General features: G+C 42.8%; 2 protein-coding genes across 6 annotated transcripts in view; both read left to right on the forward strand.

Annotated features, from left to right (window-relative positions):
* The window catches only part of PAK2 (p21 (RAC1) activated kinase 2), a 78626-nt gene extending 74752 nt beyond the window's left edge, over positions 1-3874 (forward strand). For both annotated transcript variants that reach the window (XM_055124929.1, XM_055124930.1), the window contains exon 15: positions 166-3874. In XM_055124929.1, the coding sequence (XP_054980904.1) occupies positions 166-252 (87 nt within the window). In that variant the 3' untranslated portion in view covers positions 253-3874. The remainder of the gene's footprint in view (positions 1-165) is intronic.
* A 7158-nt stretch (positions 3875-11032) lies between these two features.
* SENP5 (SUMO specific peptidase 5) overlaps positions 11033-12726 on the forward strand; it is a 44579-nt gene continuing 42885 nt past the window's right edge. For 2 of the 4 annotated variants that reach the window (XM_055128007.1, XM_004602973.2), the window contains exon 1: positions 11335-11513. The gene's annotated coding sequence lies outside the window, so the exon portion shown is untranslated. Of the gene's footprint in view, positions 11055-11334; positions 11514-12726 lie in introns of those variants that run through there. The other 2 variants (XM_055128009.1, XM_055128008.1) reach the window with 2 other exon arrangements.

A 12726-nucleotide genomic window follows, 5' to 3' on the forward strand; every position in this document is an offset into this window, starting at 1 on the left:
TAAATGTGGAAAGTATTTTTTTGTGGGGGTTGATTTTATATGGGTATTAAAATGTATGTGTATTAAATTATGATCCATCGGTTTTGTAGGGCTTTACTGAAAAAGAAATACTTTGTTTCTAAATCAAGGACAGTAATCTTATTTATCTCCTCCTCTTTTTGGCAGCATCACTTCCTGAAACTGGCCAAACCATTATCTAGCTTGACACCACTGATAATGGCAGCTAAAGAAGCAATGAAGAGTAACCGTTAACATCATTGTTGTGGCCTCATTCTTTTTGTGTTTTTTTTTCCCTTCATTTTCTAAAGAAGTCTTTAATATATGGAAGTTACTACTCTTTGGGTGGGGGGGGGTTATAAAGAAATGGTCTGCATAATATGGAAGAGAGAAGCAAACTATTTCCTGAAGACAACCAAGAAAAAATTGCAAAACAGAATGTCAACTTTTGTTGAATCCCTTCTTTAGGGTCCAAAAGGAATTGTGGACTGATTCACTAGCCTTACTTCTTTCAGTAAACAGCCTGTTAGGGCTATTTATCATGCTTGAGATTTGCATTTTATTTTGCTGACTTATTGTAATGGAACCCACTCATCATCCCTTTGAGGGCATTTTCTGTACTTGGATGTCAGATTTGAGTTTTTCCAAGTATTTGATTCAATCTTTCCTCTCTCCTTCATAGCTCTACACCTCCCTCTTCACTTGCTCTTTTGATGAGTTCCTTTGAGATTTTTTTTTCCCCTAAATTCAAAGCAAGTGTGACAGAAATTATGTAGTTCCTTATAGTGGCAAGGGAGCTTGATAACGGTTTAACTTTTGTATAGAAGTTAGGACCAGCTATTGTTACAATATTTCAGTTCAGGATCTGAACTGAAGGAAAGGAAGTATGTGATTTTTACCTTTTTTAACAAATGTGAAAAAGTCAGTTTTAGAAATTTTGTGGTAGTTGTTTGGCCTTTGTTACATGTATAGAAAGAAGACTAATAATCTATATTTATAACTAAATCATTGAGATAGAAAAAAATTCCACTGACTATACATCTTTACAATTTTGTTTTCCTTTCTGATTGTCTACTCTCCAGATTTGGCTTCAGAAACCAAAGTGATTTATTCTGGTTCCAACTTCCGCTTTATGACTGGTTGGTGCCATCACTTTTCTCCTCTTTTCTTATTTTGGAAATAAGTTTCTGTATATGTTGTAATATTTTTTTTTAATTAACCTTTTCTCTCTTCTCCCCTGACTCCCTCCAATATGGTAAATAATATAACCATTGAATTTTCAGAATTTTAAAGTTAATTGTTTTCTTTTTTCTTTTTTTCCATTTAAAGGAGAAAAATATTTGAGGCTAGCAGAGACAGAGTGAGAGACTTAAGCCTTGGTGAGCTCTAAAATAAGTAAGATTATATTCATGAAAGAAAAATGTCAAGTATATAAAGATGCAGTTTCTGACCAGTAAACTGGAGAGGTTTGTAAGTTACAGTGTTCCCAAACCTGTTGCCAATACTAGTAAAATGACTTTGTGAGAACTTATGTTTCAAAGTTCTTCTTGAAAAATTCATGAATCTTTTGAGATGTTTAATTACTTTTTTCAAATAAATTATCTATCTTCAAAAATAAGAAAAAGTGAGAAAATTTATATGTGCTTATTGATAATTGATAGAAATGCTTTTTTTTTTTTTTTGAAGATGAAGAGGTCTGTGACCTATAGCATTACATGAGTACGCTGTCTTCCTTTCCACCCCCTTCTCCCTCTCTTCTTTTTGTTCTAGCTGTTGTTTACTCTCTGGGACAGTATCAAGCCCCTTTATCATGCCAAGAATTGTGTAAAAGGAAAATCTGTGCTTTGGTTCTGATGGTTTGTCCTGCCATCCCCTCTTAATGAACTTTACACCTACTTGCTATCTTGCAGTAGTATAAAGTATGAATAAAAATAGTTTTGACATTTTGGAGTGTACTAGGGGAACTAACAGTTTTTTTATCATTCCCATCATATTTGTGATAAGATAATAGATATAAGCATAGGTTTTTATTGATAATGCAGGAAGACTTTCACAAAAGTTAGTAATAGAGTGAAACCTGTATAAGCACTTAATGTTCTGTTTCAATTTAATTCTTCTATTCACTTTCTCTGGATAATATTGAACTTCTATAGCTGTTACTAAATTACTTTACAGAAGCAAGCTGGTTTATTTCTGATGGAAAGCTACAGTGCCTCTTATGTTCCAGATTTGAACATTCTTTGTAAATAGTTGCTGGATGGATTATGATAAAGAAGATGCTACCAGTGAAAAAAGCAAGTAGATGATAAGACTGTGATCATCGCTCTAGAAGGCACTTCCATCTGTATTATAAAGACCATAGCCATTGAATACAGTGCCAATGCCCCATTTTTATGCCTGTGACCCAACAAGGGTCGTTTCAGTTTATAGAAGCAGTTTGGGATTTGTACTTGCAACTTTGATGGTTACCTGCACGTCCATTGCTGGCAACGGACTTTGTCATTAAAACCTGACTCCTCGGTTAAGGGAGCTACACTGTGGTTTTGTCTTCACTTATTCGGTTAAACTAACTTGTTACAGAATTACATTACAGTTAATTCTCAAATGTGTCATTTTGAACAAAATAACTTTAAGAGCAATACAGACTTGTGATTCATTAAAATATTTAGATCTTGTTAAAAGAAATACTATATCTGGATCGAGATTCATGGTTTTCTTTTTTTAATGATTGCCTTTTTTTCCTCACTTTAAAATGAAAATTCCCTTTTAAATGTAAAAATTTGCCTTAGTCTTGTTTTATTAGGACAATATTGCCATAGTACTTATTTATTCTATTTCAGATTCTCTGGTGGTCTTAAAGTTTCCTCCTTCTCTAATTCCTTTTGCTGCTCTATGGGACGGTTGAAACTGGGAAACCATGAAAATATTAAATACGTTAATAGATGAGTTTAGTGTTTGTGACAGCTTCAGGTGCTGGTACAATTCTGTCCTTATGTGTTTAATACTTGGCACATAATACAAATTCTCTTTCCTTCAACGTAAAAATATTAAGCTGCTTAAAATAGTTACCACCAGTATAAAATGAAGCTGCCTTTTAAAAGGAACAAGCAGTTTAAAGCTACCTATGAGTATTTCTTTGTAGGGCTCACTTAAAGACAAGTTTGTTTATACATACCGTACCCTAGTCAAATCTGATAGTAGGGGATGGGTGAAGAAATTGCATCTTTTTTTTTTTTCTGGAAGTTTTTAGTGTACTGAGATGTATAGTGAAATGTCAAAAAAGTCATAGATTATAGATAAAATTCCAATTAAATAACTAATTTTGGGTTTTTTTATAGTAGAATTTCATAGTAATGTGAAAAGCAAGTGTCTTCCTTGTCACACTGCTCCCACAATAGATATTTCAAGTTAAATGGGTTTTCTGCCTTGCGTATACATATTTGTGTGTGGTGAGTAAAAAGAAAAAAAGAACCTGTATGTATATTTGTGCACATATATACATATATAATTTGACCTGTGCATTCAGTGACGGTCAGTCACTGGTAGATTCCCCAAGGACTTTTAGCCTGTGGCCTGGCCCAAGACAGCTGCAGCCTTTCTCTTCTCCATCCAGAATCTGCCTATCAACTTTTTTTTATTATTAAGAAAAGCAGTAAATTTATCATTTGTAATTGAACATCTTTGGTAGGAAAATGTTGCTCTTATTTTGGTAGATAGAGATGGAATTAAGTGAAAGTACTTCTTCTGTTTGTCCTCAAATTTTGTCCTCTTAATCTTATCCTGTTTAATGTTACATTGACTTTAACTGCTGTATTTGATGACTTTGTTTAATAATTTTGTTCTTTCAGGGGTAGAAATAAATTTTTTTTAATGTTTATTTTTCCCTTTCCCTTTCCTAAACTTTTTTTCTTTAGGGCAGATCAGAATAACTTAATAATTGTAATGGTTTATCTGTGACGGTTCTTCTTTTATTTTTTGCTTTATTTTTGGTTATTTGCGGGGTTTAGAGTTACACCCAGCAGTGCTCATGTGCTACTCTGGACCATCTTCAGGGTAACTCCAAGCAGTGCTTAGGGGACCACGAGGTGTACTCGGGATCAGAGCAGGGCCCCTGCAAGCAAAGTATGCACTCCTGTGCCTTGAGCCATCTCCTCTGCCTGAGCATTCTAGTTTTTTGCTTTGTTTTTGCGTTCTAGTATTTTTAAGGAAAAATGTCTTCTAACATGTCTTGGCATCATTGTACATACATTACAACGGTCCACATTTGAAAGCTTTCCAGAAACATGCATAGGAGGTATTAGATTTCCTCCCTTCTAACTCGTTTCAGAATAAATTTCTTACAAATGTTCTGGTTTTTCTGATTGTTTTGAATACCTATAATAACTTGAAATTTGAAGGTTTATCTGGCTGAAGTAAAGAATCTTATCAGGATGTTTGTGTTAAATGCACCAAAATCTTTTAAAAGTGCATTATTTCAAGGCTTCGTTATAGGCATTTAGTTTTGACTGTTGAATATTCTGACCTGTATAACAGCTACAAGACAGTTTACTGTCAAAAAGGGAAATGAAAGGATTGCTCTTCAAGCCCATGTTCTTCCTTATGTGTATCTCTCTTCTCCACTCTGGAGAAGCTCATGTTCTCTCTGGAATTACATATTCCTCTTTTCCTCTCTTGCATCTAAGTAATTTACATTCAATAAAAACTATCTTGCTTCACTTAAAAAAAACAGATACATTTCTTAGCTGAGAATGAAGGGTATTAGGCAATGACTGCTTGAAATGTATTTGTTACAGTATCAAGTTGTTTAAGTGTTGTTGTAACATTTATATTTGTTTATAGGAAATGCTCAGAACTTTGTCTTAAAGTTTAAGGTGTCTGGAAGATTGATTTCAGAAGCAATGTTTATAGGCGTTTAATGCATGCCTTAGCACTACTTTGTTGTTTATGGCTTTTAATTTTTAATTAGGGAGTTATTTTTATGCTAAAATTATTTTTTATATTTTAAAATTTATTGACTTATTTTCTTACAATTCTGTAGTATTTCAGGGGTATAACTTTATGTCTATATTTTTGTATATAGGACTTACCAGATCCACCACCAAAGTTCTGGTGCAATCCTACCTCCCAAAAGAGCTAAAATTTTTTATGCTGTACTGTTTAATTGCTTTTGTCTTTTGATGAGGCCACAGCGATAGTATAGCAGGTAGCATTTGCCTCGTAGGCGGCCGACCTGGGTTGAATCCCCAGCATCCCATATGGTCCCCCTGAACACCGCCAGGTGTAATTCCTTAGTGCAGAGCCTGAGCATCACCGGTGTGATCAAAAAAAGCAAAGAAAAAAGTTTTTATCTTTTGAGAAGTAAAACAACAAAAGGAACTATCTTTTCAGGCCCAATTATCTTAGGCTTTCAACAGTATTTAATTGTTGGAATAATTTTTAAGAGATTTAATGAGCAATGCCAAGCCCACAGCTTTATGCTTCCTCACTGCCAAGACTGTTCCAAATTCATAATAACCACATTTCCAAACTTAGAGTTCCACAGGTATTTCTGTATTACTTCAGTGACTTTCTGTTGTGACATTTGAGTATTTGGACATAGTGATACTATCCCTTTCTCTCATTTTCTATTGAGAGGTGGCAGTTTTTATTAGTAATGGGTGTTTACCTTATGACTGTGTAAGAGTGCTGTTCACTTAAGTGCTAATTTATTTATTATGTTTATGTGTGTTTGCCTTCTCAGTCTCAGTGGCAAGTGTCCTTCATCAGGGCAGCAAACCCACCAGGGATCTGTTCTCCTGTGTTCCACCTCCTCCCTAGGCCTCAAACCACTCTGGCTTCCCTGTTCCTTTGGTATCCGTAACCTGCCTGTCCCTCCTCTAAATCTTTGTGACATTTTTTTTTCCCACTACTTTTTGGGGTATGCCCAGTGATTCTCAGCCAGTCAGACCAGTAGTCAGTGCAAGGACCTGAAGATACGGTTGTTGGGGGGGCCTTGCAGACCTGTACAATAAAGTTGAGATTTTTCTGTTAATCTTCTAGAAAGGTGCCAGCAGTGGCCAAACTTTCTCAGTTCTCATCACACTGTATCTTCCATAGTCACTGAAAGTTCCTTAGTAACATCACTGGTCGACGCTGAATTTCTGCGCTGGGTATTTTAGGTGGGGAGTTGGGGGTCACACCTGGCAGTGCTCAGGGCTTTTCCTGCTCTGTGCTCAGGGATCACTCCTAGCATGGTTCGGGGGGATCAAATGGGGCACAGGGGGTCAAACCTGGGCCGGATATGTGCAGAGTAATCACCCTACCCACTATGTCTCCGGCCCCTCCAAGAGATTTTTTTTTTTTAAACCTCAAAAAGACTTTGCTTGTGTACTCACAGATCTTTTTAGAGCATTTCTGCAGGCCCAGAGCAGTAGTACAGGGGTTGTTAAGCTTACCTTGCTTGCAGGCAACTCAGGTTTAATCCCAGCCCTATATATAGTCCCCAAGAACTGCCAGGGGTCCTTCCTCAGCATGGAACCTCTGAGCATTGCAGGCAATGGCCCAGAAACAAGCAAAAAATTAGAGATTGTGTACAGTCTGCTTGTTCCACTTGTTATTAGACTTCCTAGTTAAAAAGTACAAGACTTTATTCCTAGCTTTTAAATGCTATGACCAGATGTGTTTGGGACACAGGCCAGAATATGATATGTAGGTATGGATCTGATAAATTTCAGTCAGTATTAGTATAAACCTATTTTCACCATTCAGTATACAATATGCAAGCATCTCTTGGGCTTAGTAGTTAGGAGCATTGGTGAGAGAGGATAAAAGCAAAATCTTGGGCCAGAGAGGTGGTACAGGAGAGAGGGCATTGCATACAGCTGCAGCACCTTGAATGCTTGTTGGAATTGCCCTCACCATATATGGTTCCCCTCAGCAGTGCCAGGGCTCAGCTCTTGAGCACAGCTGGGTGTGGCACAGAAATAAACAACAAAAAAAAAAACTTTAAAATATCATCACAACTTCATATGTAAATGCTGGCTTTGTAATTTTGTATTAAACTACATAACACATGAGCCACCTATGGTATGCACTAGTGTCAATGTGTTGCTGTAGAATACACATCAGATTGATCCTCTGATGATTTTTTTTTTTCCATTTTAAAATGTTTTTGTTCCCTGAGTACATTACTGTGGGCACCAAGTGGCTTCTCATAGAACAGTTCAGGTGGCAGGGGAAAACCAGCAGCCTTTAAAACCAGACGCAGGGCCCCAGAGAGAAGACAGTAGGTAGTGTTGATCTTGGCACTGCAAACTACCAGTCCCACCAGGAGTGAGTCCTGACCATATCTGGGTGGCACCCCAAAACATAAACGGTGTTGCCTGGGGCCACAGAGGCCCTCATCAGTCTTGTGCTGCTCATTCCCCTAAACACTGTCTGATATGGTCTTGAAACTTCAACCCCCAAACTCAACAACTTCAGCTGGTTTTTTGGCCAGGAATTAAAAGTCTCTGCTGTGCTTCCATCTTTAAGAATATGGTTTTGGTTTCTGAATCATACTCAGCAGTGCTGGGGGTGGGGTGGGGTTGCAGGGATCAAACCTGGAGTTTCTATATCCAAAGCATGAGCTCCAGTCCTTATGAGATTTTTGTAGCCTTAGTGACTTTCAGTGACTCTTAGCAAGCAACATGTCTTAGTTTGGGGTTAGGTGCAAAGACTAAAAATTACTGCATTTCTGCAGAAATCTGTTCAGCAAAAGTGATAGATTATAAGTTTGAAACCCAATTTTATTTTGAAAGGAACACTCATGTCTACGCAGTTTCTGATACACTTGTTGAGGAAAAAATACCTGTTACATTGCTTTCCATCTAATGACCCTAACTCTTGGGATTTTACACTGGTAAAAATATTTTTTTTTAGGGCCGGAGAAATACTGCAGGGGTTTAATAGCAGTGCTTTAACAGAAGTTACGGCACTTGCCTTGCATACCCAAGTTCAATTCTGAGCACTGAATATTGTCCACCAAGCACTGCAGGGAGTGATCCCTGAGTATCTGTGTGTGGTCCAACCTGTCCCCTGCCACCACCACAAAAAAAAAACCCAAACACAGCCCTAACTGTGTTGTCCTTTTTTTAATCAAAACAGTGGCAGTGCCACCAACATTCCCTTTTCCGTTCTTAGATGTTTATGTGTATCATCTTGAATGCCAAAATTTTCTTCTTTTAATGATGTACTTCACACTAACTCCTAGTATTTAAAAACATGCAACACTTTCAAATTTTATATGATGTGGATCTTAAGATTAAGGAATATCTAACTATTTCAAACTGATTCTGATTGATATATTGTCATTAAAATCTTTAAGACATTTTGTAGTTGAAACTAGAAGACGTAACATTAAATATTTCTTAAACTTTAGGATACTTAAACTTGCTGCTAGTAATTGTTGAAGACTTTGTTTTTCAATAAACTATAAAAAGAACCTTAACTATGTGAGTTTTTACTGGCAGTTGTCATTGTTTTTGTTAACATCGTTGTTGTGATGTGAAAACTGTTTGTTCACTTTATTTTGCTCACTTAGAGATCTTACAGTAGTGAATTTCAAGACTACTTGTGTCCCTGAGAAACATCCTTAAGAGCCTGCAGTGTATCGCAGGTAGGGTGTTTGCCTTGCTAGTGACTGACAGGGGTTTGATCCCGGGCATCCCATATTGTATCCCAAGCACCTTTTAAGGTCCATCTATGGTTTAGCCTCGTGCAAGACAGATACCCTACCCACTGTACTATTGATCTAGTCCTATCTGAACTTTAAGATTGTGAAGAACATGGGGTTGGAGAGAGAGTACAGAGGTACAGTACTTGGCCTTGCACATGCTCAGCCCGAGTTCATTCCCAGGCACCCTATATGTTCCCCGAGCACTGTTGCCATGAGAAATTCCTGAGTGCAGAGCAGGGCACCACCAGCTGTGGCCCAAAACAAAAGAAATGAGGAACTAAATTTGTTTATTTTCTTGCTCAAGGTGGAGAGGACGCAATGGTAATTGAGAGTCCTAGTAGGGGAAAACTTAATTTGACATCAGATCTAACTTCCAAAGAATGGTGTTCATGGTAAAAAGCTAGGGGAAGTGACTGTTGTTAAATGCAGCTTAAAGGCGGTTGCAGCGTTACACAGTGGCTAAATATCAGTGGGAGAGACTGCTATAAATCCTTGGCTGTGTGACTCAGTGAGGTGGCCTCCTAGAGATCATAGTGGAGATGATCCATTTTAGGTGCAAATTCGTTTTGGTGGCTTTCTGTGTTCCTTCAGAGGGCACTGCTGTCACAGGGCAGGTTACTAGCAAAGGTGAAAAATCCAAACCTTGCCACTGCCCGGTTGCATTCCACCATTCTGGAAAACAGTCTGTTTTAGAAACGCCAAATTTGTTAGGGAGATGGTTCAAAGAACTGGAATGCATGCTTTGCCCCTGACACTACACCAAAAATAAGCAATAAATTTAAAAAATTATTATAACCCCTCAAACCAGATTCATAATTCAAATCCAAGTTCCTTTCTTACAGTTTCTCTTTTCAGGACATGTTCTATGTATTAGATCTAGATATTTACAGCCATATAGAATAGTTCTTTTTCCTGGAGAGATGGTACAGCAGGTAGGTAGGGTCGCCTGGGTTTGATCCCTGGCACCCCATATCGTCCTATCCCACACTCCCAACACACCCTGCCAGAAGTGATCTCTGAGCACAGAACCAGGAGTAAGCTCTGAGCACTGCCAGCTATTGTCCCCAAACATCAGAAGGTCTGATAAGAAAGAGAAAATACTAAAAAGAACCGGAGCATGCTCTTTCTGAACCATTCTCTTCACAGGAACCCTTGTCCTGAGACCTGGCTGCTCTGTTCTCCTTTGACCTCTTCCCCTCTTCCAGGGGGTCCCCAGCCCCGCTTAGTTCCTCTGCTGTTTTCATACCCTGGAGACTCCAGGCAGTACACTTGGGACTTCAGGACACACCCATAAATATTCCAATTCTCAGGCCAGAAAATTATCAGCCTTATGGCAAATTCCTTGAAAACTGTTGTTTTATACTTTTTTATTTTTGGTGTTGGGTCACACCAGGCGGTACTCAGGTTACTCCTGGCTCTGGACTCAGGAGTTAATCCTGGAAGTGCTCAGGGGACCATATGACATGCGGTGGATCAAACTCCCACTGGGCCACATTCGAGGCCTACCCCTGTACTACCTCCAGTCAATTATCGTTTGTTTTGGGAACGAGAAATCTGAGCTCTGTGATACGATTTTTTGTTTGTTTGGCTTTTTGGATCACACCCGGCTTTGCTCAGGGGTTACTCCTGGCTTTGCACTCAGGAATTACTCCTGCCGGTGCTCGGGAGACCGTATGGGATGCTGGGAATCGAACCCGGGTCGACCAAGTATAAGTCAAACGCCCACCCCGTGACTTTGGATGGAAGTGGAAACCCTGTAAGATTTATGTAGGTAGAACCAAATACCTCATTCGTGAGAGACATGTGCTCCACCACCGAGTTACATCACTGGCCACAAACGCTTATTTTTAGGGACCTGGAAGATGTGTTAGCGCACAGGCCAGTAGCACAGGAAGTGATCTGAGCACCTCTTAGATGTACATTTTGTGAGATATTTATCACTATGGGGAGCTGGGACACACACGGTTGTTTGTGCCCAGGGATCCCTCCAGGCGGGGCTGGGGTGGGGTTGAACCCTAATGGAATTCTCCGGGCTTAAAACTGGGTCCGCGGCGTGAGAGGCAAATACCTCCTAACCCCAGTCACTCTCTCGCCCGCCCCTGCAAGTCACTTTCTTCTCCCATCCGCAAGAGCACCGGGAGCCACTAAGCACGTGTCAACTCTAGGAGTTGGAAGCTCAAGGGTGCCCCAGCCCCGGCCTGGCCTTCCGGGACGGCTCGCCGCGGGGGCAGAGGCGGGGCCCAGCTGCAGAGGCCAATTGCAATCACCCTGGGTAAGATTACCGTGGGAAAGTGGGAGGGAAAAGCTCGGGCCGGGCTCCCCGCGCATCCCGGGAGGGGGGTGCTGTCGCTCGGGGCGAGAGGTATGGAGAGAGCTGGGCTCTGGGCGGACAGAGAGAACCAGCGCAAAGGCGAGGGCTGGGAGGGCGGTGCGGCGGGTGGGGACGCTCGCCTCGCACACGGCCGACCTGGGTTCGAGCCTCCAGGAGCGATCCCCGGGCGCAGAGGCAGGAGGATGCTCCTGCGCATACCCTTGCGGCCTTCACCCCACACTCCCCTCCCCAAGCGAATACAAATAGAACCCCGGGCGCGGAGCCCCCCGGGCCGGCAGCCGCGCGGCGCCGCCGGAAGTGGGCGCGGGGGCCGAGGCGGAAGAGCGCGGGGAGGAGGTGACGCGGTAAGCTAGCGCCCAGGGGCCGCGGCGGCGGCGAGCAGGCCGGACGCCTCGTCGCTGCCGGGCTGTCCCCGCACCCCGAAGCCGGCCGGAGCAGGGCGCGCGCGGGGAGCGGCGGCGGAGAGGGTGCGGGCCGCCAGGGACGCAGGTAAGCGGCCGCCGGGGGGTCCGGCCCTGCCCGCGCCGCGCGCGCCAGCTCAGCACCCGGGCCCGGAGGCCGCGGCGCTGCCCACCCTGCCCCCACGCGGCCGGGCCCGCGCCCCGCGCCCACCCCGACGCCCAGAGCGGGGCTCTTCGCCCCGGCGGCGCCGCTTCCATTCTGCCTCTCCAACCCCACTCTTGCCTGGCCAACAAGCCTGAAAGAAGCGAATATGCCAAGGAGGGGGCAGCCGGAGTGGGGGTGCGGGAACCCTGTTTTCGTGGCCGCCTGCCCCTGATTGCTCGGGCAGGTCGCCCTGCCTGGGACAGAGCCGAGCCGGACCCCCAGCCTGCCGTTTGGGCTTGAGTCTCGTGCTCGGGGGACCCAGGGACGTTCTGAGCTGCGCGTGGAGTTTTCTCCTCCCCGGTCGTGATTAGGAGCGGAGATGGGGGGTGGGGGGAGAGCAACAGGGACACGGGGAAGGCAGGTGGGCTCTGGGATTCCGATCCAACTTGGCTTAAGAATCACCAGGAGAGGGGACCAGGGGCCTGAGACATGGGAGAACCAGTCGGGCACTTGTCTTGCACATAGTTGATCTGGGTTTGATCCCCTGGCCCCCCAGGAGTGATGCTTGAAACGAGCATCTGGGCAGGAGTAAGCCCGGAGCGCACCCGCTGTGCTGGGGGTGGGAGGTGGGCCACCCCCAAATAGAAGTGGGGCTGGAGGGGTTAAAGCGCTTTCCGTGCATGCGGTTACTCAGGCTCCGTCCCCATTTGGTCCCCTGAGCCTGGCCAGGAGTTATACCTGCACACCACTGGGTGTGGCCCCACGTAGAAATATTTATATATGTCTATTATATTTATATGTATGTACATTGTGACACTTCCAAATTCTGTCTTTTACCCAGAGCTGGTGTGAAAAACGGTGCGAGAGCAGGTAACAAGCTGTGGTCTAAACCGCAGTCCCTGCTTTGGGTTGGGAAGCTTTGGGAAGAATAGGACACTTCTGCTTACCACTAACACCCTCCTCGCCCCCCCCCCCCAGCCGCTTCATACTTACTGACCAGGCATTATTCGTGTTTTAGGGGTGACCCAGATCACTTTTGCTCCTTGTTCAAGAGGGCTTTGCCCAGTGGGCCCTTTCTAGGAGAAAAGCTGGGAGGAGCTTTCTTTTCACTTGCTCCTGTGCTCCTTATTTCTTAGGAACCCTCATTCTCATTCTG

Source organism: Sorex araneus, chromosome 2, assembly GCF_027595985.1.
Source record: "Sorex araneus isolate mSorAra2 chromosome 2, mSorAra2.pri, whole genome shotgun sequence".
NCBI lineage: Eukaryota > Metazoa > Chordata > Mammalia > Eulipotyphla > Soricidae > Sorex > Sorex araneus.